Genomic DNA, 20,171 nt, shown 5'->3' on the forward strand with positions numbered 1-20,171 from the left:
GAAGTTACTCTAGAATGCTATTACACATGCTAACGGATTTTTATTTGTGACATCAATAAAAGAATATTTTGGTTTTTACTGCTATTGAGCTTGGGATCTGTTTCACTTGTATGCGACTGACAATACATGTACTATGCGAGCCTTTCTGTAATGTAATGTTTTGGGATGTTAAAAGAAAATTGAATTGGCAAAAAATTTAAGTAAAAAAAAAAAAAAAAAAAAAAAAAAAACTCATTTTGTGCTCTAAGATGGAAATAATTATGTTGGGCCTTGTTCATAATCAAATTGCGGGAGTAAAGTATAAGCCGGCCTAGTTAGCTAGGTTGGTAGCGCGTCTGCCTTGTAAGCGCTAGGCCGCGGGATCAATTCCCGGCCGGGCGAATTTCATCCTCAACGGATAATGTTCGTTCTCGGACAGAGAAACATAGAGAAGAGTTCCCAATCAATCCATGGATTGGTGACATAATAGGAACAAGGTATAAATCTATTCTAATATTTAGATAAAGTAGAACCTCGATTGTATCAACCTCCATTATGTCAACTCTCAATTATTTCAACTCCAAAAATCGGGGGGGGGGGGGGGGTAAGATAGATGCTGCAATTGCTGCATATTTGCCTGCCTTGTTAGCTCAGTCGTAAAGCCTGGTAATCGAGAGATATTCAGTTGAATCCCAACCAAGCTCTCAGGAAGTATTTGTGGTAAGGTGGACGGAGCTCGTGATATTAAACAGAATGGCAGAGGCGCTGGTATTGATGTGCAAGTCAAACCTCTTTAAAAAAATCTCTTCTGATTTAACATTTCCAGGTGGTGTCTGAACCATGACCCTAGCAAGAGACCTAGCTCTGAGCAAAATTTATGCCAGCCTAGTTAGTTAGAAAAAGATTTTTTATGCCAGCCTAGTTAATTGGAAAAATATTTTTCGCCAGCCTAGTTAGCTTGGAGGGTAGCTCGTCTGGCTTGTCAGTGCTAGGCTCTGAGCAGCTCCTCACGTGTGACCACATACCTCCACCTCTGGTAGGGGAGACTGTCCTACAAGACATGGTCCGACAAACCCTCTCTAATCCTCAGAGTAAGGGATATAAGTATCTGGTAGCCGCCTGTTTTAATCAGGTAAATATTGAGAAGTTAAGAAGGTATTTCAGGAATTTAAGTTATTGTCTACCACCAACCCCGACGGACATCGAACCCAGGACCTCCGGTGTGTAAACCTAGTGTGATACTTAAGGGGACTAGGGGACTACACATCAGACGGAGTGGACCATTCTTCGAACCAGAATTTGGTCCGCCGCCAGACTAGTGTGTGTGTAGTCTAAAATGTGGTCCGGCGGACCTCTTTTGTTACAATGTTTCATCTAATAGGTATTATTATTCGCAATGACGGACCATTTTGGTCCGGGGTGCAGTCTGGTCTGTCTAATGTGTAGCTCCCTTTACTCGGACACAGAGATTGTGTGTTTTTTATATGGCAGGATTTTCACTCTGTGAGCTCTTCCACCCAACCAATGTCACTAATATGTTCTTTTCTTCTCTATTTTATAGAAAGTCTCCCCTGCAGATGACATAACGTATGATATTTCTCTCAGTCGGAGTGCCAACTTTTCTCTGCTAGAAAGTACTGGGGATAAGTTGAGGCGGATATTTCAACTCCATGGGGGTGCTCACTTTCAGACCCCTCTGCTTACGCCTCTCAATAGTCTGACTGCCACGTCTGAAACTACAGCTTCAGTAATGACTCGAGGTAACTACAGTGTTTATTTTTAGGCATGCCAAAAGAAAATTGAATTGACAAAAACTTCAAGTAAAAAAAAACTCATTTTGTGCTCTAAGATGGAAATAATTATGTTGGAACTTGTTCATAATCAAATTGCGGGAGTAAAGTATAAGCCAGCCTAGTTAGCTAGGTTAGTAGCGCGTCTGCTTTGTAAGCGCTAGGCCGCGGGATCAATTCCTGGCCGGGCGAATTTCATCCTCAACGGATAATGTTCGTTCTCGGACAGAGAAACATAGAGAAGAGTTCCCAATCAATCCATGGATTGGTGACATAATAGGAACAAGGTATAAATCTATTCTAATATTTAGATAAAGTAGAACCTCGATTGTATCAACCTCCATTATGTCAACTCTCAATTATTTCAACTCCAAAAATCGGGGGGGGGGGGGGGTTATCTTTAAAGGGAAATCCTACTTTATCAGAGGAAGAGATCATTGAAAGTGTTCAAATAATGAGACTAATGACAAAGAAAACAATATCGAAGACGTGTTTTTTGTTTGTTTCTTAGTTTGTTTTATTTGATTTCATTGTAAAAGGGTATTTCTTTCCTATTTTGTTCTTTTGTAATTTGTACCACTAAATTTGGCCCTATTTTCATTGTTTATACGGAATTTCGATTATTTCAACTTTTATACAGAACCTCAATAATGTCAACTACCCTCGGTCCCAATTAGTTAATATAATTGAGGTTCTACTGTATTTAAATATTCAATTCTATTATTTGTTTCCAGGAGGAAGCATAGTGACGTTACCACACGACCTGCGTATTCCATTTGCTCGCTACCTGGCTCAGAACGGGAGCATTGTATCCATGAAGCGATATTGTATAGACCGAGTATTCAGGGAGAGGCGAGTGCTTGGCTTTCATCCTAGAGAACTGTACGAGTGTGCATTTGATATTGTTACCAATACCCCAGGTAAATACAGGTTGCTCAAAAGGAAAGGAAAATCCAAATTTTTAGCCAATCAGATTACTTAATCCGAGTTTTTTTTCCTTTTAGGCGTTTTAACTATGGGTTCTCTTAGGCGTTGTCTTATGGGTTCTTTTAGGCGTTTTAACTATGGTAACATCTCGTTCGCGCCGCATCCGAGAGTTTTAAATTGAGGTAAACTCACTTTGTTATTTTAGCGGCTTTAGCTTTCGCCGAATTGTAATGACAGAATACAGAAAAGATATCTTTTTTGTATCTGCATTACACCGAATTGGTGGTCTCTAGTCATGTTTAATTGGCTCGACCTGAACCGCAGTCAACCATCGTGAGGACTTGTTCTTGGTCTTCAAAGGCAAAGAGAACCCTTGAAGAACTGCCAGCTAGCTAGGCTAGTTGAATGAGTAAGAGGCAGAGTGGACCAAGTCCAAAAATTGACTTCTTGAGTATTGTATATCGTTGGAAACAGCACGAAAAGATCTTATTTTTACTTTTGAATTGGTTGTTAACTTCACTTTAGTGTTGAAATGAGAGTAAAAACAAAATGGCTATCTCTATTCAAACTTGGGCTAGTCCTAAACTTTAACTCCATTTATCTCAAAACGCTTTTTTTTGGACTAAAAATCCAAATTTTTAGCCAATCAGATTACTTAATCCGAGTTTTTTTTCCCCCCTTTTAGGCGTTTTAATTATGGGTTACAACATCTCGTTCGCGCCGCATCCGAGAGTTTTAAACTGAGTTAAACTCACTTTGTTGTTTTAGCGGCTTTAGCTTTCGCCGAATTGTAATGACAGAATACAGAAAAGATATCTTTTTTGTATCTGCATTACACCGAATTGGTGGTCTCTAGTCATGTTTAATTGGCTCGACCTGAACCGCAGTCAACCATCGTGAGGACCTGTTCTTGGTCTTCAAAAGCAAAGAGAACCCTTGAAGAACTGCCAGCTAGCTAGGCTGGTTGAATGAGTAAGAGGCAGAGTGGACCAAGTTCAAAAATTGACTTCTTGAGTATTGTATATCGTTGGAAACAGCACGAAAAGATCTTATTTTTACTTTTTAATTGGTTGTTAAAAACAAAATGGCTATCTCTATTCAAACTTGGGCTAGTCCTAAACTTTAACTCCATTTATCTGAAAACGCTTTTTTTGGACTTAGTCCGCTCTGCCTCTTTGCCATTCAGTTAAGGTTAGCTGTTCTTCTCCCTGTTTAAATGACCGTTTTGTGTTGCTAATTGGTTGTTAACTTCACTTTAGTGTTGAACTGAAAGTAAAACAAAATGGCTATCTCTATCAAACTTGAGCTAGTCCTAAACTTTAACTCCATTTATCTCAAAACGCTTTTTTTTGGACTTAGTCCGCTCTGCCTCTTTGCCATTCAGTTTTAGCTGTTCTTCTCCCTGTTTAAATGACCGTTTTGTGTTGCAGGTAATTTGATGGCGGAGGCCGAGTTGATATCGATGCTATGGGAGATAGTGTGTGAGTTCCCGGGTCTTCTGGATAAGAACTGTATGGTTCGTCTCAATCACTTCCATCTGGTTACCGGTATTCTGCTACATTGTGGCGTGGAGTTGGATAAACATGAGCATGTGTGTAGTCTCCTTCGTAAAACCAAGGTAAATATAGTCTCCAAATGCCACTAACACCCTTATTTATGAACAATATTAATACCTACTTACTCTGAAGGTGTAAGGATTCCCCTATACGTCTTCTGTGTCCCCAACAAGCAGAAATGAATGCTGACCATCTCCTAGTGTGCTCAGACCTTGTTATCCCAAAATCGAAGACAGGAGGACAGGATAGAAGAAATCCAGCCGTTCCGAGAAACAACTTTTTTTGCTTAAGGTAAATTTCGCCTCGGACGAGAATCGAATCCTCAACCTAGTGCTTACTAGGCAGGCGCGCTACCCTCCAAGCTGAATAGACTGACTGAAAACGAATTTCGACAATAGTCAAGTACTACCTAGTTAATGAATGCTGACCATCTCCTAGTGTGCTCAGACCTTGTTATCCCAAAATCCAAGACAGGAGGACAGGATAGAAGAAATCCAGCCGTTCCGAGAAATGACTTTTTTTTTTGCTTAAGGTAAATTTCGCCTCGGACGAGAATCGAATCCTCAATCTAGTGCTTACTAGGCAGGCGCGCTACCCTCCAAGCTGAATAGACTGACTGAAAACGAATTTCGACAATAGTCAAGTACTACCTAGTTTAACTTTTTTTTGCTTAAGGTAAATTTCGCCTCGGACGAGAATCGAATCCTGAACCTAGTGCTTACTAGGCAGGCGCACTACCCTCCAAGCTGAATTTGTCTGACTTCACGTGACAGTGGTGTGTTTCCTTTATTCTTTCGTTTTCCTTATAATCCGATATGGTTATTTTAACTTGTTTTTTACATCAATAGACGGGCGGACCTTCACTAGCTATAAAAAAAAAATATACAATTTATTTGTGAAATGAAATAACTAATAGAGTATTAAGTTGTTATTTCATTTCACAATTCATATTGAAATTCACAAAGTTACTGAGTCTTCCATCAAGATATACAATTTATTTATTTTATTTGACATTAGGTCTGACATTTTTTCGCCTTTTTGGTTTCTAGAGTGATGAAATCTCTGCGCTCACCAACGCCAAGACATCTCGTCTCTCAGATCTGGACATGGCGGAGCACAATATCAATTCCTCTAGCCATGTTTAATTGGCTCGACCTGAACCGCAGTCAACCTCAACCATCGTGAGGACTTGTACTTGGTCTTCAAAAGCAAAGAGAACCCTTGAAGAACTGCCAGCTAGCTAGGCTGGTTGAATGAGTAAGAAGCAGAGTGGACCAAGTCCAAAAATTGACTTCTTGAGTATTGTATATCGTTGGAAACTGCACGAAAAGATCTTATTTTTACTTTTGAATTGGTTGTTAACTTTAGTGTTGAACTGAAAGTAAAAACAAAATGGCTATCTCTATCAAACTTGGGCTAGTCCTAAACTTTAACTCCATTTATCTCAAAACACTTTTTTTTTACTTAGTCCGCTCTGCCTCTTAGCCATTCAGTTAAGGTTAGCTGTTCTTTTCCCTGTTTAAGTCACCGTTTTGTGTTGCAGGTAATTTGATGGCGGAGGCCGAGTTGATATCAATGCTATGGGAGATAGTGTGTGAGTTCCCGGGTCTTCTGGATAAGAACTGTATGGTTCGTCTCAATCACTTCCATCTGGTTACCGGTATTCTGCTACATTGTGGCGTGGAGTTGGATAAACATGAGCATGTGTGTAGTCTCCTTCGTAAAACCAAGGTAAATATAGTCTCCAAATGCCACTAACACCCTTATTTATGAACAATATTAATACCTACTTACTCTGAAGGTGTAAGGATTCCCCTATACGTCTTCTGTGTCCCCAACAAGCAGAAATGAATGCTGACCATCTCCTAGTGTGCTCAGACCTTGTTATCCCAAAATCGAAGACAGGAGGACAGGATAGAAGAAATCCAGCCGTTCCGAGAAATAACTTTTTTTTGCTTAAGGTAAATTTCGCCTCGGACGAGAATCGAATCCTCAACCTAGTGCTTACTAGGCAGGTGCACTACCCTCCAAACTGATGAATAGGCTGACTGAAAAAAAATTTCGGCAATAGTCAAATACTAATTAGTTACCTACGTATTCGTTTTTCGTATAATCCGACAGAGTTAGAAAGTTCACGTGACGTGATAGTGGTGTAACTGTCTTGAACGAGATTACTTACAATATTATGGGAAAACTTTGAACTGCATTTGTCTGACTCCACATGACTTCACGTGACAGTGGTGTGTTTCCTTTATTCTTTCGTTTTCCTTATAATCCGATATGGTTATTTTAACTTGTTTTACGTATTCGGTATTTGTTTAATCCGACAGAGTTAGAAAGTTCACGTGACGTGATAGTGGTGTAACTGTCTTGAACGAGATTACTTACAATATTATGGGAAAACTTTAGTCAAATACTAATTAGTTACCTACGTATTCGTTTTTCGTATAATCCGACAGAGTTAGAAAGTTCACGTGACGTGATAGTAGTGTAGCTGTCCTGAACAAGATTACTTACAATATTATGGGAAAACTTTGAACTACATCTGTCTGACTCCCCATGACTTCACGTGACAGTGATGTGTTTCCTTTATTCTTTCGTTTTCCTTATAATCCGATATGGTTATTTTAACTTGTTTTTTACATCAATAGACGGGCGGACCTTCACTAGCTATAAAAAAAAAGATACAATTTATTTGTGAAATTAAATAACTAACAGAGTATTAAGTTGTTATTTCATTTCACAATTCATATGGAAATTCACAAAGTTACTGAGTCTTCCATCAAGATATACAATTTATTTATTTTATTCGACATTAGGTCTGACATTTTTTCGTTTCTAGAGTGATGAAATCTCTGCGCTCACCAACGCCAAGACATCTCGTCTCTCAGATCTGGACATGGCGGAGCACAATATCAATTCTCTCCTCAGTCTGATGTCTCTGGAGTTGCCTTACAGTCGAGCTATCGTCCAGCTTAAGCCTTTGCTCAAGAAGAATACACTGGCTTCAACCTATATCAAGAAAGCGTTGAAACAACTCGAGTCTGTGATTGCCAATAGCGAATCTCTAGGTGTGAAGGTTAGTCTTGCCACAATTTTTATTTCATAACACTTTCACTGTCATAATATGTATCTCTACCAATACATCATAGAATAAGGCGAATGGGACCAAGATTTCATTTGAAATAAACAGCTGGAAATAGGTAGTCAAGGCTTTTATGTCACTGTACTGCTAAGGTCTTCAGTAACAGGGCTATCACCACCATTCGGCGACAAGCTACCTGCTTAATTTGTTTCTCTTGAAAATTTCTACGAAGTAGATGAAACTCCGAGTCGGGATAATAAGACTTGTAAGTATACATGGCTAAACATAAGTAAAATAAATATGGGGCTTGTGGTGCTTGTACGTGTTTCAGTGTCCTCTAGTTATAACGCCAGGTCTTCTGATGGACATCGGAAAAAAAATTGACTATTCAGTCTCATTCGATCAGGATAAACAAGGTATATTCTATTCTATACCATCTGATCGCCTGTAAAAATATGTATTTGACTTTGAACGTACTGTGACTAGTTTGGTTGTTCCCGCAGGATTTCGAATCTATCCAGTCTTCCTGTGTAGAGATGCGTATTCCTTGCATTGTATTCCTCAAGGATACAGATCCAGGAACTGCCAGACTGCGGACTTTAGTCAAGGATCGGTTCCAAGAGAAGCGAGTTAATCTGAATGATTTGGTTGACACGGTGAGTAACTAGAAGGATTCGATGCCGAGAAATGGCTAAAAATTATAGATATAAAAAAAAGAAAAGTGTGTCACCACCGTTTTTATTGCGTAACAATGGACAACTGCTACATTAGACTCATGTGAGTCATGTGGTATGTGTCTAGCTTGCCTCTCATCAGATGTGCGAGAAGAGACACAATACTTCCCATTTAGGTTCTTTACATTTAGGTGCTAACCTCTAGAAAAAAAATTGACTATATTCAGTCTCATTCGATCAGGATAAACAAGGTATATTTTATTCTATAGCTATACCATCTGATCGCGTGTAAAAATATGTATTTGACTTTGAACGTACTGTGACTAGTTTGGTTGTTCCCGCAGGATTTCGAATCTATCCAGTCTTCTTGTATAGAGATGCGTATTCCTTGCATTGTATTCCTCAAGGATACAGAACCAGGAACTGCCAGACTGCGGACTTTAGTCAAGGATCGGTTCCAAGAGAAGCGAGTTAATCTGAATGATTTGGTTGACACTGTGAGTAACTAGAAGGATTCGATGCCGAGAAATGGCTAAAAATTATAGATATAAAAAAAAGAAAAGTGTTTCACCACCGTTTTTATTGCGTTGCAATGGACAACTGCTACATTAGACTCATGTGGTATGTGTCTAGCTTGCCTCTCATCAGATGTGCGAGAAGAGACACAATACTTCCCATTTAGGTTCTTTACATTTAGGTGCTGATGCCGAAAAATGGCTAAAAATTATAGATAAAAAAAAAGTGTTTCACCACCGTTTTTATTGCGTAGCAATGGACAACTGCTTCATTAGACTCATGTGGTATGTGTCTAGCTTGTCTCTCATCAGATGTGCGAGAAGAGACACAATACTTCCCATTTAGGTTCTTTACATTTAGGTGCTGAAAGTAGGTAACCCGTTGAAATATTTGGAATCGAAATACGAGTACAAAATTTTATCGAGATGGTGGGAATGGAAACCGGGACCTTCTGCATGGAAAGCAAGGCCCATGACACGTATCTTTTTGTTACAGGTGCTAAGATTACTTCGTGCTGACGTCTCTACAGTACGTTGTGACGTCACTAGACACAGAACAACAAGTGAGGCGAGACAGAGTAGTGGCGGAGATTTGAGTGGTCCTGAGGTGAATGTTACGCTATTGGTTGAGGAGAGAATCAGTGCTGCAGCACGAAGGAGGTAAGTTACTGTGTATATTATTAGCCAGCCTAGTTAGCTTGGTTGGTAGCGCGTCTGCCTTGTAGGCGCTAGGCCGCGGGTTCGATTCCCGCCCGGGGCGGATTTTATCCTGAAGGGATAATGTTCGTTGCCGGAACGGCTGTCTTTCTCCTGTTCCGTCCCGAAAGAGAACCTTATTTGCATAGAATAAAGTTCATCCCGGGCGGAAATCGAACACGCGACCTAGCGCTCACAAGGTAGACTACCCTCCAAGCTAATTTGGCTGGTACCTACAAAGCTGTATTTTATTATGTGACTTTTTTTTCAGTCATCTTGCCTTGTAGGCGCTAGGCCGCGGGTTCGATTCCCGCCCGGGGCGGATTTTATCCTGAAGGGATAATGTTCGTTCCCGGAACAGCTGGCTTTCTCCTATTCCGTCCCGAAAGAGAACCTTATTTGCATAGAATAAAGTTCACCCCGGGCGGAAATCGAACACGCGACCTAGCGCTCTCAAGGTAGATTACCCTCCAAGCTTTACTGGTACCTACAAAGCTGTATTTTATTATGTGACTTTTTTTCAGTCATCATACGAAATTTCTCTTTAGACTAGTTTGGACGTCATTGCGCCACCACACCCGCTGCCAGTTCAAACTAGTCCAAAGAGAAATTTCGTATGATGACTGAAAAGTCAGATAATAAAATACAGCTCTACTTTGCATTTTCAGATATGAACACCAAATACTCACGACTCTGGCGTCTAGTTTTCAAAAGTTGTCTCCCAAGATCAAAATAGAAGTAGTGGGACTTCATGTAGAGGCAGATTTCATTCGAAGTTTTGTGTCCATGTTAGATGTCAAAGACACTGGAGGTCTCATCAAGAAGTTTCCACGCCACAAGAAAATTCTAACGCGTGTGTTTGAGCACTTGGAAAAGTTAACTGGCTCGCCTGTCCTAGTTTTCTATAGCCTTGTTGAATCTGTGTACAAATTTGTTCTGTAGGAAGGTAGGAACTATACTGTCATATTTTGTATCTCTACCAATAAATCATAGAATGAGGCGAATGGGACCAAGATTTCATTTGAAATAAACAGCTGGAAATAGGTAGTCAAGGCGTTAGAGGCTTTTATGTCACTGTACTGCTAAGGTCTTCAGTAACGGGGCTATCACCACCATTCGGCGACAAGCTACCCGCTTAATTTGTTTCTCTTGAAAATTTCTACGAAGTAGATGAAACTCCGAGTTGGGATAATAAGACTTGTAAGTATACATGGCTAAACATAACATAAGTAAAATAAATATGGGGCTTGTGGTGCTTGTACGTGTTTCAGTGTCCTCTAGTTATAACGCCAGGTCTTCTGATGGACATCAATATTTACTCGGGAACAATATTTCAACTGGTATGGGACCAGAAGAACAAACATCACAGACTGGAGAGGGAAGTTGTAGCAGTAGGTGGTCGCTATGACAATCTCATATCCTCATTCAAGTAAGTTGTAAATCAACTGGGAAAAACCTCTCGTTATTTTTATTTGATATTATTATTATTGTTATTTTTTTTCATTGCCATTGTACGCCATTTCAAAGCCCGTAGGAACTACACTGGGTGACAAAATTAGCCGAACGCTCGTATTTTTCGTTTTTCTCAAACTGCTGTTCAGTGTTCAATTTTTGCGGGAAAACCATCATTAATGTTTTTTGTTGTAAAGTTTAAAACTTATTCCGCAAGACCGCATACCTACATAATCTGCGAGTAAAAAAAAGAAAAACAAAAACAAGGATCAGTTTTTTTGCTGAAAATGCATGTTTCTGGAGAGAATGTTAACGTAACTTTTTTTCTCCTCAATATTTTTACACCATTTTTGAACCAGGTGCTTTAGAAAAGAACACAGAACCGTATTTTTTCCTTTTTCTCAAACTGCTGTTCAGTGTTCAATTTTTTTCGGGAGAACCATCATTAATGTTATTTGTTGTAAAGTTTAAAACTTATTCCGCCAGAAAGAAACTGGGAAGTTCCTTTACTTCTAACATGGCATATAGGTACTTTTTACTTCAAAGTCTAAAGGGACCTGTGAGATAGAATCTCAATAGGTATTTTTTATTTATATTCTGATACATTCAGAATAAACCCACCGTGATAAAACAATAATATTAGATGTACAGTACCTATGTTATATGTTCGTTTTCTAAAATGGAAATAAAAAAGATGTTTTATTATTTTTATAGCATTTTTTATTATTATTTTTAACACTTTATTTAAATCAAACAGGAAACTTGTAATGACTATGTTATCTGTTTGGGAAGAGATGAATGATTTGAATAGTTTTCTGAAGAATAGGTAGAAAATAGACTAGGAGAGTTTAAGATTATTGAATGAAAGATTCCTTGATATAGGTAAAGGTCTGCAGAAGAATTGCTCAGCCAGCCTTCTAGCCCTCATACCAGAAATATGTTCACTGGTCATGGATATTATTTTGATACAAATCTCTACTGGCAAGCACTGAAACATACTAGTGCCAGTTCGTATTGCTTGAGATAGTAGACGAGCATTTTTTCTAATTTCTGCATACTTAATATCTATTACCATACTATCAGGCAGTGTGTATTTATAAATGCTAAATGAGTCATATGTGAGGACAAGTATAGTGTGTATGGACTTGAGATAAATACACTGACATTTGCTAGTTTCTGTGCCATAAGGAGCACTCACAATCTCCTCACTAGTATTCTTATCAATATTTACAAGGTGATAGGTTTCAACACCTTCAATGGTACGGATAAAAAGAATCACAGAATTAGAAAAATTGGTCAAGATTTGTGCATAGTAAAAGTTTGGCACCAAATTTTCACTATAAATATGATTATTACTGGACAGCTTCAAGAAAAGTTTGCTCTCTAAACAGGTCAAGAGAAGAACACTTTTTGATATACAGTCAATAGCTCTACACTCTTCAAGGTGCTTACTTCTATAAGAACTTACCCTCCTACACTCTTTCTTGGTAATTTTCCAAATGCTGATCACATTTTCATGTCTATTGAGGGTAACAATGTGACTTCTACAATCTTTGAGAACTTTAATAATGTCAAATTTTTTAAAATCAGTGACATCATATGAAAGATATTCACGCTTGGATTTTTTTAAATACACTACATCACACTCCTTGGTTTTGTGTAATATTATAAGAGAGCTTGTGATTGGAATGATAATATCATCATAAGGATTTGATACACATACTTTATGGCAAATCTTACTGCTAGGAACATTCCACACTATCACTTTAGAATATCCTGCTTGAAAAGTTGAGATGACAATATGAACTCTATCATCAACCGACTCCACATTGCTCACAGTCCATCGTCTGTTGGCACCATCAAATATGATGCACTTTGATACAAACTGATTGTCATTCAAGATCCAATGCCTGACATTACGCATACCCCATGTTACGATACTATGCCATCAAATATGATGCACTTTGATACAAACTGATTGTCATTCAAGATCCAATGCCTGACATTACGCATACCCCATGTTACGATACTATCCTCCAAGGCAAGCATTCCCAACACATTCCTCAGCTCTAGTGCATTATTTGAATTGATGCTCACAGGTTGAAACTTCTTGTGATACTATCCTCCAAGGCAAGCATTCCCAACACATTCCTCAGCTCTAGTGCATTATTTGAATTGATGCTCACAGGTTGAAACTTCTTGATATTTTGTTCATCGCTTGATTCCATTGTCACCTTGAATGTTAAATAGAATAGCATGTCAATAGAATTTCTCAGGACCCTTCCTCACATAGAAAATATGTCAAGTACTCTTACTGAGCAAGAAGTGATGTCTTTTATGGAATGGGCTAAGTACAGATCTTATAGAACCAACAAAAGCCCTGTCTCATTGGATTTCAAGCCCATAGAGGTCCCTAAACAATTCTTTGTTTTGCCTTAACTCATGAACAGAACTGTACCTTTTTCTTAGTGATATTTACAATATTCACACATGGCCTTGATGCTTAGCATGTAAATAAATAAATAAATAAATTTACAATATTGAGAGAGTTCACTAATAGATAATAGAAGTACAAAAAATAACTTTAGAAGGGTGGTACATACCTAAGATGAATGAAGGAGAGAGTTCACTAATAGATAATAGAAGTACAAAAAATAACTTTAGAAGGGTGGTACATACCTAAGATGAATGAAGGGGTGCTTAGTCCAGTTTCAACTTTGGAACAAGGATGTTTCTTACTCAAAATCTCAAGTTAGCCTATTTTTACCAGGTAAAATGTGAGGAGTACTTCACTTAGTCCAGTTTCAACTTTGGAACAAGGATGTTTCTTACTCAAAATCTCAAGTTAGCCTATTTTTACCAGGTAAAATGTGAGGAGTAAAGAGTGCGATTGTGGATCCTGAGATGATTTTTTTCTTTACTTATCAGGGGTTTCACATCACTTTGTGAACTAAGGTCTTATCACAAAGAAGGTATAATATAATCATATTATGATTTATTCGGCGACAACCTACTGGCCTTCTCAACCAGTCTGAGTGGACTCTCGAAAAGCCTGCAGGAGCACGCGATTCGATTGCCCAAAAAGTCATCTATCCGGGTACCAACCACACACAAAGTTGCTGAACTTCAGTGCCCAATGATAAAAATAAAATATTTCCAATGAACAGTTTTTCAAAAAAATCGCGCTCTATGAAATTAGTAAATAACCCGATCGCTGCTTGAAATATTAGCCCTTGATAAAAATAAAATATTTCCAATGAACAGTTTTTCAAAAAAATCGCGCTCTATGAAATTAGTAAATAACCCGATCGCTGCTTGAAATAAGTGGCTGGCTTCGGCTTCGTGATTGATCGGCTTCAAATTAAAAGTGGACCATAGACTTTGGAAAACTGACCCTGACTCTACTTTCTACTTTTATGACGAGACTAGGTACTTTCTAATTTTATGAAATGAAAATTATTTATTTCGTACGTCTTTCAGAATAGGTTCATATTTTTTTCATTATTTATTACATGGTAGGTACTTTCTAATTTTATGAAATGAAAATTATTTATTTCGTACGTCTTTCAGAATAGGTTCATATTTTTTTCATTATTTATTACATATTACTTTCTAATTTTATGAAATGAAAATTATTTATTTCGTCTTTCAGAATAGGTTCATATTTTTTTCATTATTTATTACATATTATGTAATTATTTAATAACATAAAACTAGATACAGCAACTTAAATCAAACAAATTTATTAGAAGGTGGTCTATAAAATATAGGTATTTCGCCAGGTTGTTTTTTTTTCCTTTGACAAGTTCAAATATTCAAGCATCGGTTTTACTGATTGAATTTTTCACATTCATACAATTTTTGGGCTTCACTCTGAAAAAAGAATACAAACAAAAACAATTAGTTTTAGTACTCAATTTATATTATTATAGTCATTTTTACTTGGGAGAGGGGGGGGGGACAAATAGCTACAACATAAGAATTACCTACTTCTTTTTTTCTCCGCCTTTTCCCGTGTTCAGACGGGGTTAGCGTTGTTCGTCAGCCTCTCAATCAGCCCTAGGTAGGGTGATTGCTTTAAGCTGACATTTAGTTTTGGCTACAAAAATTTTACGAATGGATGCCCTTCGCACTCAACCTTTGCTATTTCCCTAACAAGGGAAATTTCAGGCTGGTAGCTGGTATGCTCCCTGTTTAAAGTCCCCCAGCCAGACAGTGGCATTTCATAGTGGAATGAACAAAATATCAAGAAGTTTCAACCTGTGAGCATCAATTCAAATAATGCACTAGAGCTGAGGAATGTGTTGGGAATGCTTGCCTTGGTATTTCCCTAACAAGGGAAATTTCAGGCTGGTAGCTGGTATGCTCCCTGTTTAAAGTCCCCCAGCCAGACAGTGGCATTTCATAGTGGTCCATAAAATTGATGTGAAATTACCTATTATTTACCTGGATCAGTTTGTAAATGTACTTGAGAGAGTCCATGGAGCTGCGACATTCATCAGGAGGATCGGCGGATCTCTTGCCCCCACCCCAGTTGGGTGAGAAGTTGACCTGGGCTATACACTGACTTACACACAACACGACTAGGAACATGACTACCATCAGACTCACATGGTGTCGCTCCATCCTGAAACGATGAACAATGAAATAACCCTTTGACACCATAACCTCGAGAGCTTGAAGCCATGCAAACCACTTCCGAGCTTTGTCCGAAATATTTGTAGAAAATATTGCAAAGGGACCCCTAAAATTGTTCGAAAATTCCAAAAACACCATTAAGTAGGTACATTTACCTACCTAATACATTCTAGCCGCAGGATTGCACTTCGTGGTCCCAGCTTGAGAGAAATAACTTGCTGTCACCACGAAATTCAAGAACTGTTAAAGGCAATACGTCCATTCAAAAAATAATTTAAATAATGGGTACTTACCTGTAAGGCTGTAAGGTACTAAAAGACGTTCGACACAATCAGATCTGAAGCAAGTGTCAGAGTGGATTGTAAACTGAATGTTGATATCACAATGGCTGAGTGTTTTATATTATTTTAGAAGCCATAGAACAGTTTATTATAATTGATTATCTTTTCTGTTCCCATTTTTACATCTTTTTCAATCATTTTCCAACCCCCCATGAGGCGGCTTAAGAACCCAGATCTTCTTTTCGCCTAAAATTTTGTAAAAACATCAAGATGAAGTGAATCATAGACGTCCAAACACTCCGAGAGTCCGGGCCAAAAAGACCATTTGAGTAATCCTGTGAAGCTCCAAGGGCCAAGGGCCTTGCCTCCCTGACATCGCATTGCGCGAGTATTTTACCTACTATAAATGAAATTGATATGATTCCGTTTCCAAATATCTCATCTGATGATCTGAAGCAGGGTTAGATTTAGGACATCAGAATCAGTGCCCGAAAATAAGGTATGTAGGTAGTTTAAATATTTATACCTACGATTTCTACGAGTGGTTCTATTATACCTACACCGTTTAGTCGGTATAGCTGAAAACCGCCAAAAAACGGTCGCAATCTGTCCAAAAGCGGTCAAAATAGCACCAACCGCAGCACCTATCTCAACCAAACGTTTTGTGTTGCATCCTCGTCACATTTGTGAACTACATACCAAATTTCAAGTCTCTAGCTCATACCGTTCCCGAGATATTGTTAAAATACACCGAAAACCGCCAAAAAGCGGTAAAATGCCGCCAAGCGTTGCACCGGTCTTAACCAAAAGTTTCGTGTCGCATCCTTGTCACATTTGACAGCTACATATCAAATTTCAAGTCTCTATCTCTTACTGTTCTCGAGATAGATCATGATAACTAATCAATATCAATCACAGGAAATTATAATTTCAAAAAAAAAAAGTACATCCGTTGGACCAGCGGGACACCGGTGACCCACAAAGTAGATCAGCCATAACAGAAAATGTTTACAATTTTTTTTAGAAAGAACTACATACAACTATAAAGAAACATATTTGGCACAAAATCATGCAAAAAAACACTTACTTTTTCCATGGAAAATCCTTCCAATTAACGAAATGGTGAAAATCTAAAAAAAAACTCTCAAAATTATCACCACCCTCACGGTTTTTGACACAAAATGATAAATATCGAAAATCAAAACAGACTTGACCATGAAATTTTAGTTCCACTGTGTTCTCGAGAGTTTGAAGTAGAGGGCAGCACAAGTCGATACTCGATTTTTTCTCGTAGTTTACTGCTATGGTCTCTTTAAGTTAGTGGGACACGGGTATCCCAGTGGTCACGAAAGGGTTAATTTAATTTTCTTTTTTCAAGCATTTCTTGTTCTTGATTTTCTTGCTCTTTGCTGATGAATCACTCTAAATTTTAATTTCTTCTTGGTGTAACTTGAAACTTTTATATGAAAGTTAAAGTTCTTTACTAAGTAATTTCAATCTTCTCTAATACTGAGCACATTCACATTTCATACAAAATTTCGTGTGTAAGTTGGTGATAAAATCCTTTAAAATTGAGTCCATATCAGAAACAGTCTGTCTCGAAAATCAAAATCTAGAGGCGTTTGTCTTCGATGTCTAAAAGTGGTGAGCAACAGTCGGTTAGTTTGATTTCTATAGATCCGCCTGCGAAGAAACGGAGGGTAGATTGTGAGTTAGAAGTGGAAGTAGAAGAAGAAGAACACAAACAACTCAATAATACTACTTGTGAAACCTTCAACATGGAATCTGTAGCTAATCATCAGAATGGCTCTTCAGCGACTGCCATGGACCAGGATATTGATGAAGGTCTGTATTCCAGACAGTTGTATGTGCTAGGACACGATGCCATGCGTAGGATGGCTTCGTCAGATGTCCTCATATCTGGACTTGGAGGATTGGGTGTGGAAATAGCAAAAAATGTGATCTTGAGTGGTGTCAAGTCAGTAACACTGCATGATACAACTGCTACATCCTTGAGTGATTTATCATCACAGTTTTATTTGTCTGAAAAAGATGTTGGCAGGAATAGAGCTGAGGTAAGTCACACCAATTTATCTCAGTTGAATCCTTATGTGTCTACCAAGGCTTATACAGGGGAGTTGTCAGAAGCATTTATCAAGAAGTTCCGAGTTGTTGTACTCACTAATAGTACTTATGATGAGCAGCTGGCTATCTCTCAGATCACTCATGCAAATGATATTGCTCTTATCATTGCTGATACAAGAGGCTTGTTTGCTCAAGTATTTTGTGATTTTGGAAACAATTTCACTGTGGTTGATACAACAGGAGAGAATCCAGTAAGTGTTATTATAGCTGGTGTGACAAGAGAGGCAGAGGGTGTTGTGACATGTCTAGATGAAACCAGGCATGGATTTGAGGATGGGGATTATGTTACATTTTCTGAAGTCCAGGGCATGACTCAACTGAATGGGATAGAGCCAAGGAAAGTCAAAGTTCTTGGTCCTTACACTTTCTCTATTGGAGATACCACTAAATTTGATGAATATGTCAGCGGAGGTATTGCTACTCAAGTAAAACAACCAAAAATCTTGAAATTCTTACCACTCCCTGAAGCATTGCAGCAACCAGAATTTGTAATGACAGACTTTGCCAAGTTTGAATCTCCAGCTAACCTTCATGTGGCATTCTCAACTTTACATAACTTTGTCAAGAGTTTTGGATATGCACCTAAACCTTGGAACAGTGCAGATGCTGACCAGTTTCTAGCTCTGGCTAAAGAGTCTAAATTAAATAACGGAGAGCTTGATGAGAAACTATTGCAGTTGTTTGCAAAGACGGCTGCTGGTAACTGCAATCCAGTCAATGCTGTCATTGGTGGTATAGTTGCCCAAGAAGTTATGAAAGCATGTAGTGGAAAGTTTCATCCCATTTTCCAATGGTTATACTTTGATGCTGTTGAATGTATTGATGAAAATATTGCAGAAACTGATGCCATAGTGAATGGCTCAAGATATGAAGGTCAAGTTGCCATCTTTGGTAAAAACTTCCAGGAGAAGTTGGGAAAATTGAAATATTTTGTTGTTGGTGCTGGAGCTATTGGGTGTGAGTTGTTGAAGAACTTTGCTATGATGGGTGTTGGTGCTGGACCTGGAGGACAAATTTTTGTCACTGATATGGATCTGATTGAAAAATCAAACTTGAATAGACAGTTTCTCTTTAGACCTCATGATGTTCAACAACCTAAATCTGCAACTGCTGCTAAGGCAATCAAAGTCATGAATCCTAATGTCAATATAACATATCATGAAAATAGAGTTGGACCTGAGACTGAAAAAGTCTATGATGATCTTTTCTTTGAAAGTTTGGATGGTATTGCTAATGCGTTGGACAATGTTGAAGCTAGAATTTACATGGATAGACGTTGTGTCTATTCTAGGAAGCCTCTTCTAGAATCTGGAACATTAGGAACTAAAGGCAATTCTCAAGTAGTAGTACCCCACCTCACTGAATCATACAGCTCCTCCCAAGACCCACCTGAGAAATCAATCCCCATCTGTACATTGAAGAATTTCCCTAATGCTATTGAGCATACATTACAATGGGCAAGAGATAACTTTGAAGGTATTTTCAGACAATCAGCTGAAAATGCTGCAGAATATTTAGAAGATCCCAACTTTGTAGAACGTGTTATGAAACTGCCTGGGTCTCAACCATTGGAAATGTTGGAAAATGTAAAGCATGCCTTGGTTGATGAGAGACCTTTGAATATTAAGGACTGTGTAGCATGGGCCAGGAACCATTGGCAAGATCAATACAATAACCAAATCAGACAATTACTGTTCAACTTCCCTCCTGAACAAGTCACTTCTAGTGGTCAACCATTCTGGTCTGGACCTAAGAGATGTCCTAAACCCTTGGAATTTGATGTCACTGATCCTCTGCATCTTCAATATATTTACACTGGAGCCAACCTAAAAGCAGAGTTGTATGGAATCCCTCAAGTAAGAAACTTGGATGCTATTGCTCAAATGGTGAAACAAGTTGTTGTACCTGAGTTTACACCAAAATCTGGTGTCACCATTGCAGTAACTGATGCTCAGCTGCAGAATTCTAATGGAGACTATGACCAAGACAGATTGGGTCAGCTCAAGAATGAACTACCTTCTATCCAAGAACTACAGGGTAAGTTACTTATATTATTTACTCAAAAGATTTGAGGTAAAGTGTGGAGACCTATAAATTTTTGTCTAATAACATTTAGATTAGGTGTACCTACTTATACATCATATTTAGGTCATCAGACTAGGATCTAAATTTTTACTCCCATTTCCTCAGGCCTACACATCACTCCTCTAGAGTTTGAAAAGGATGATGACACCAACCTTCACATGGACTTCATTGTGGCTGCTTCGAACTTGAGAGCAGCAAACTATGGAATCACTCCAGCTGACCGACATACAAGCAAGCTGATAGCTGGCAAGATCATCCCAGCCATTGCAACAACTACCAGTGTTGTGGCTGGACTTGTCTGCTTGGAACTCATCAAACTTGCTAAAGGTAATATTCCTTTCATTACTA

The 20,171-nt window shown here is 38.5% G+C and overlaps 3 protein-coding genes and 1 long non-coding RNA gene across 5 annotated transcripts in view; 2 read left to right on the plus strand and 2 right to left on the minus strand.

Moving 5' to 3' along the window:
* LOC103525001 (eIF-2-alpha kinase GCN2) overlaps positions 1–11,300 on the plus strand; it is a 21,881-nt gene extending 10,581 nt beyond the window's left edge. Inside the window, exons 11-26 of the mRNA XM_026820239.1 lie at positions 705–757; positions 806–840; positions 972–1,111; positions 1,541–1,739; positions 2,504–2,689; positions 4,127–4,314; positions 5,302–5,386; positions 5,796–5,983; positions 7,095–7,331; positions 7,669–7,728; positions 7,841–7,993; positions 8,356–8,508; positions 9,023–9,186; positions 9,891–10,172; positions 10,757–10,823; positions 11,158–11,300. Of these exons, the coding sequence (XP_026676040.1) occupies positions 705–757; positions 806–840; positions 972–1,111; positions 1,541–1,739; positions 2,504–2,689; positions 4,127–4,314; positions 5,302–5,386; positions 5,796–5,983; positions 7,095–7,331; positions 7,669–7,728; positions 7,841–7,993; positions 8,356–8,508; positions 9,023–9,186; positions 9,891–10,164 (2,115 nt within the window). The 3' untranslated portion in view covers positions 10,165–10,172; positions 10,757–10,823; positions 11,158–11,300. The remainder of the gene's footprint in view (positions 1–704; positions 758–805; positions 841–971; positions 1,112–1,540; positions 1,740–2,503; positions 2,690–4,126; positions 4,315–5,301; positions 5,387–5,795; positions 5,984–7,094; positions 7,332–7,668; positions 7,729–7,840; positions 7,994–8,355; positions 8,509–9,022; positions 9,187–9,890; positions 10,173–10,756; positions 10,824–11,157) is intronic.
* A 1,496-nt stretch (positions 11,301–12,796) lies between these two features.
* Positions 12,797–13,461, minus strand: LOC113465592. The gene is made up of 2 exons (XR_003390252.1): positions 13,354–13,461; positions 12,797–12,908 (listed from the first exon to the last, which is right to left on the minus strand). It is a non-coding gene; the product is annotated as an uncharacterized LOC113465592 (long non-coding RNA).
* Positions 13,462–14,316: 855 nt separating this feature from the next.
* Positions 14,317–15,730, minus strand: LOC103524990 (hypertrehalosaemic prohormone-like). Of its 2 annotated transcripts, none has more exons than XM_026820231.1 (3): positions 15,606–15,730; positions 15,110–15,301; positions 14,317–14,547 (listed from the first exon to the last, which is right to left on the minus strand). In XM_026820231.1, the coding sequence occupies exons 2-3, from the start codon at positions 15,298–15,300 to the stop codon at positions 14,490–14,492; spliced, it is 249 nt and encodes an 82-aa protein (XP_026676032.1). In that variant the 5' UTR covers position 15,301; positions 15,606–15,730; the 3' UTR covers positions 14,317–14,489. The 2 variants fall into 2 exon arrangements, with proteins under 2 accessions (XP_026676032.1, XP_008488257.1); XM_008490035.3 differs by having other exon boundaries at positions 14,461–14,547; positions 15,121–15,301.
* Positions 15,731–16,957: 1,227 nt separating this feature from the next.
* Positions 16,958–20,171, plus strand: part of LOC103524993 (ubiquitin-like modifier-activating enzyme 1) — a 7,094-nt gene continuing 3,880 nt past the window's right edge. Inside the window, exons 1-2 of the mRNA XM_008490039.3 lie at positions 16,958–19,775; positions 19,929–20,150. Coding sequence (XP_008488261.2) covers positions 17,225–19,775; positions 19,929–20,150 — 2,773 coding nt within the window. The 5' untranslated portion in view covers positions 16,958–17,224. The remainder of the gene's footprint in view (positions 19,776–19,928; positions 20,151–20,171) is intronic.

This window comes from Diaphorina citri, unplaced genomic scaffold, assembly GCF_000475195.1.
Source record: "Diaphorina citri unplaced genomic scaffold, Diaci psyllid genome assembly version 1.1 scaffold131, whole genome shotgun sequence".
Classification (NCBI taxonomy): Eukaryota; Metazoa; Arthropoda; class Insecta; order Hemiptera; family Psyllidae; genus Diaphorina; species Diaphorina citri.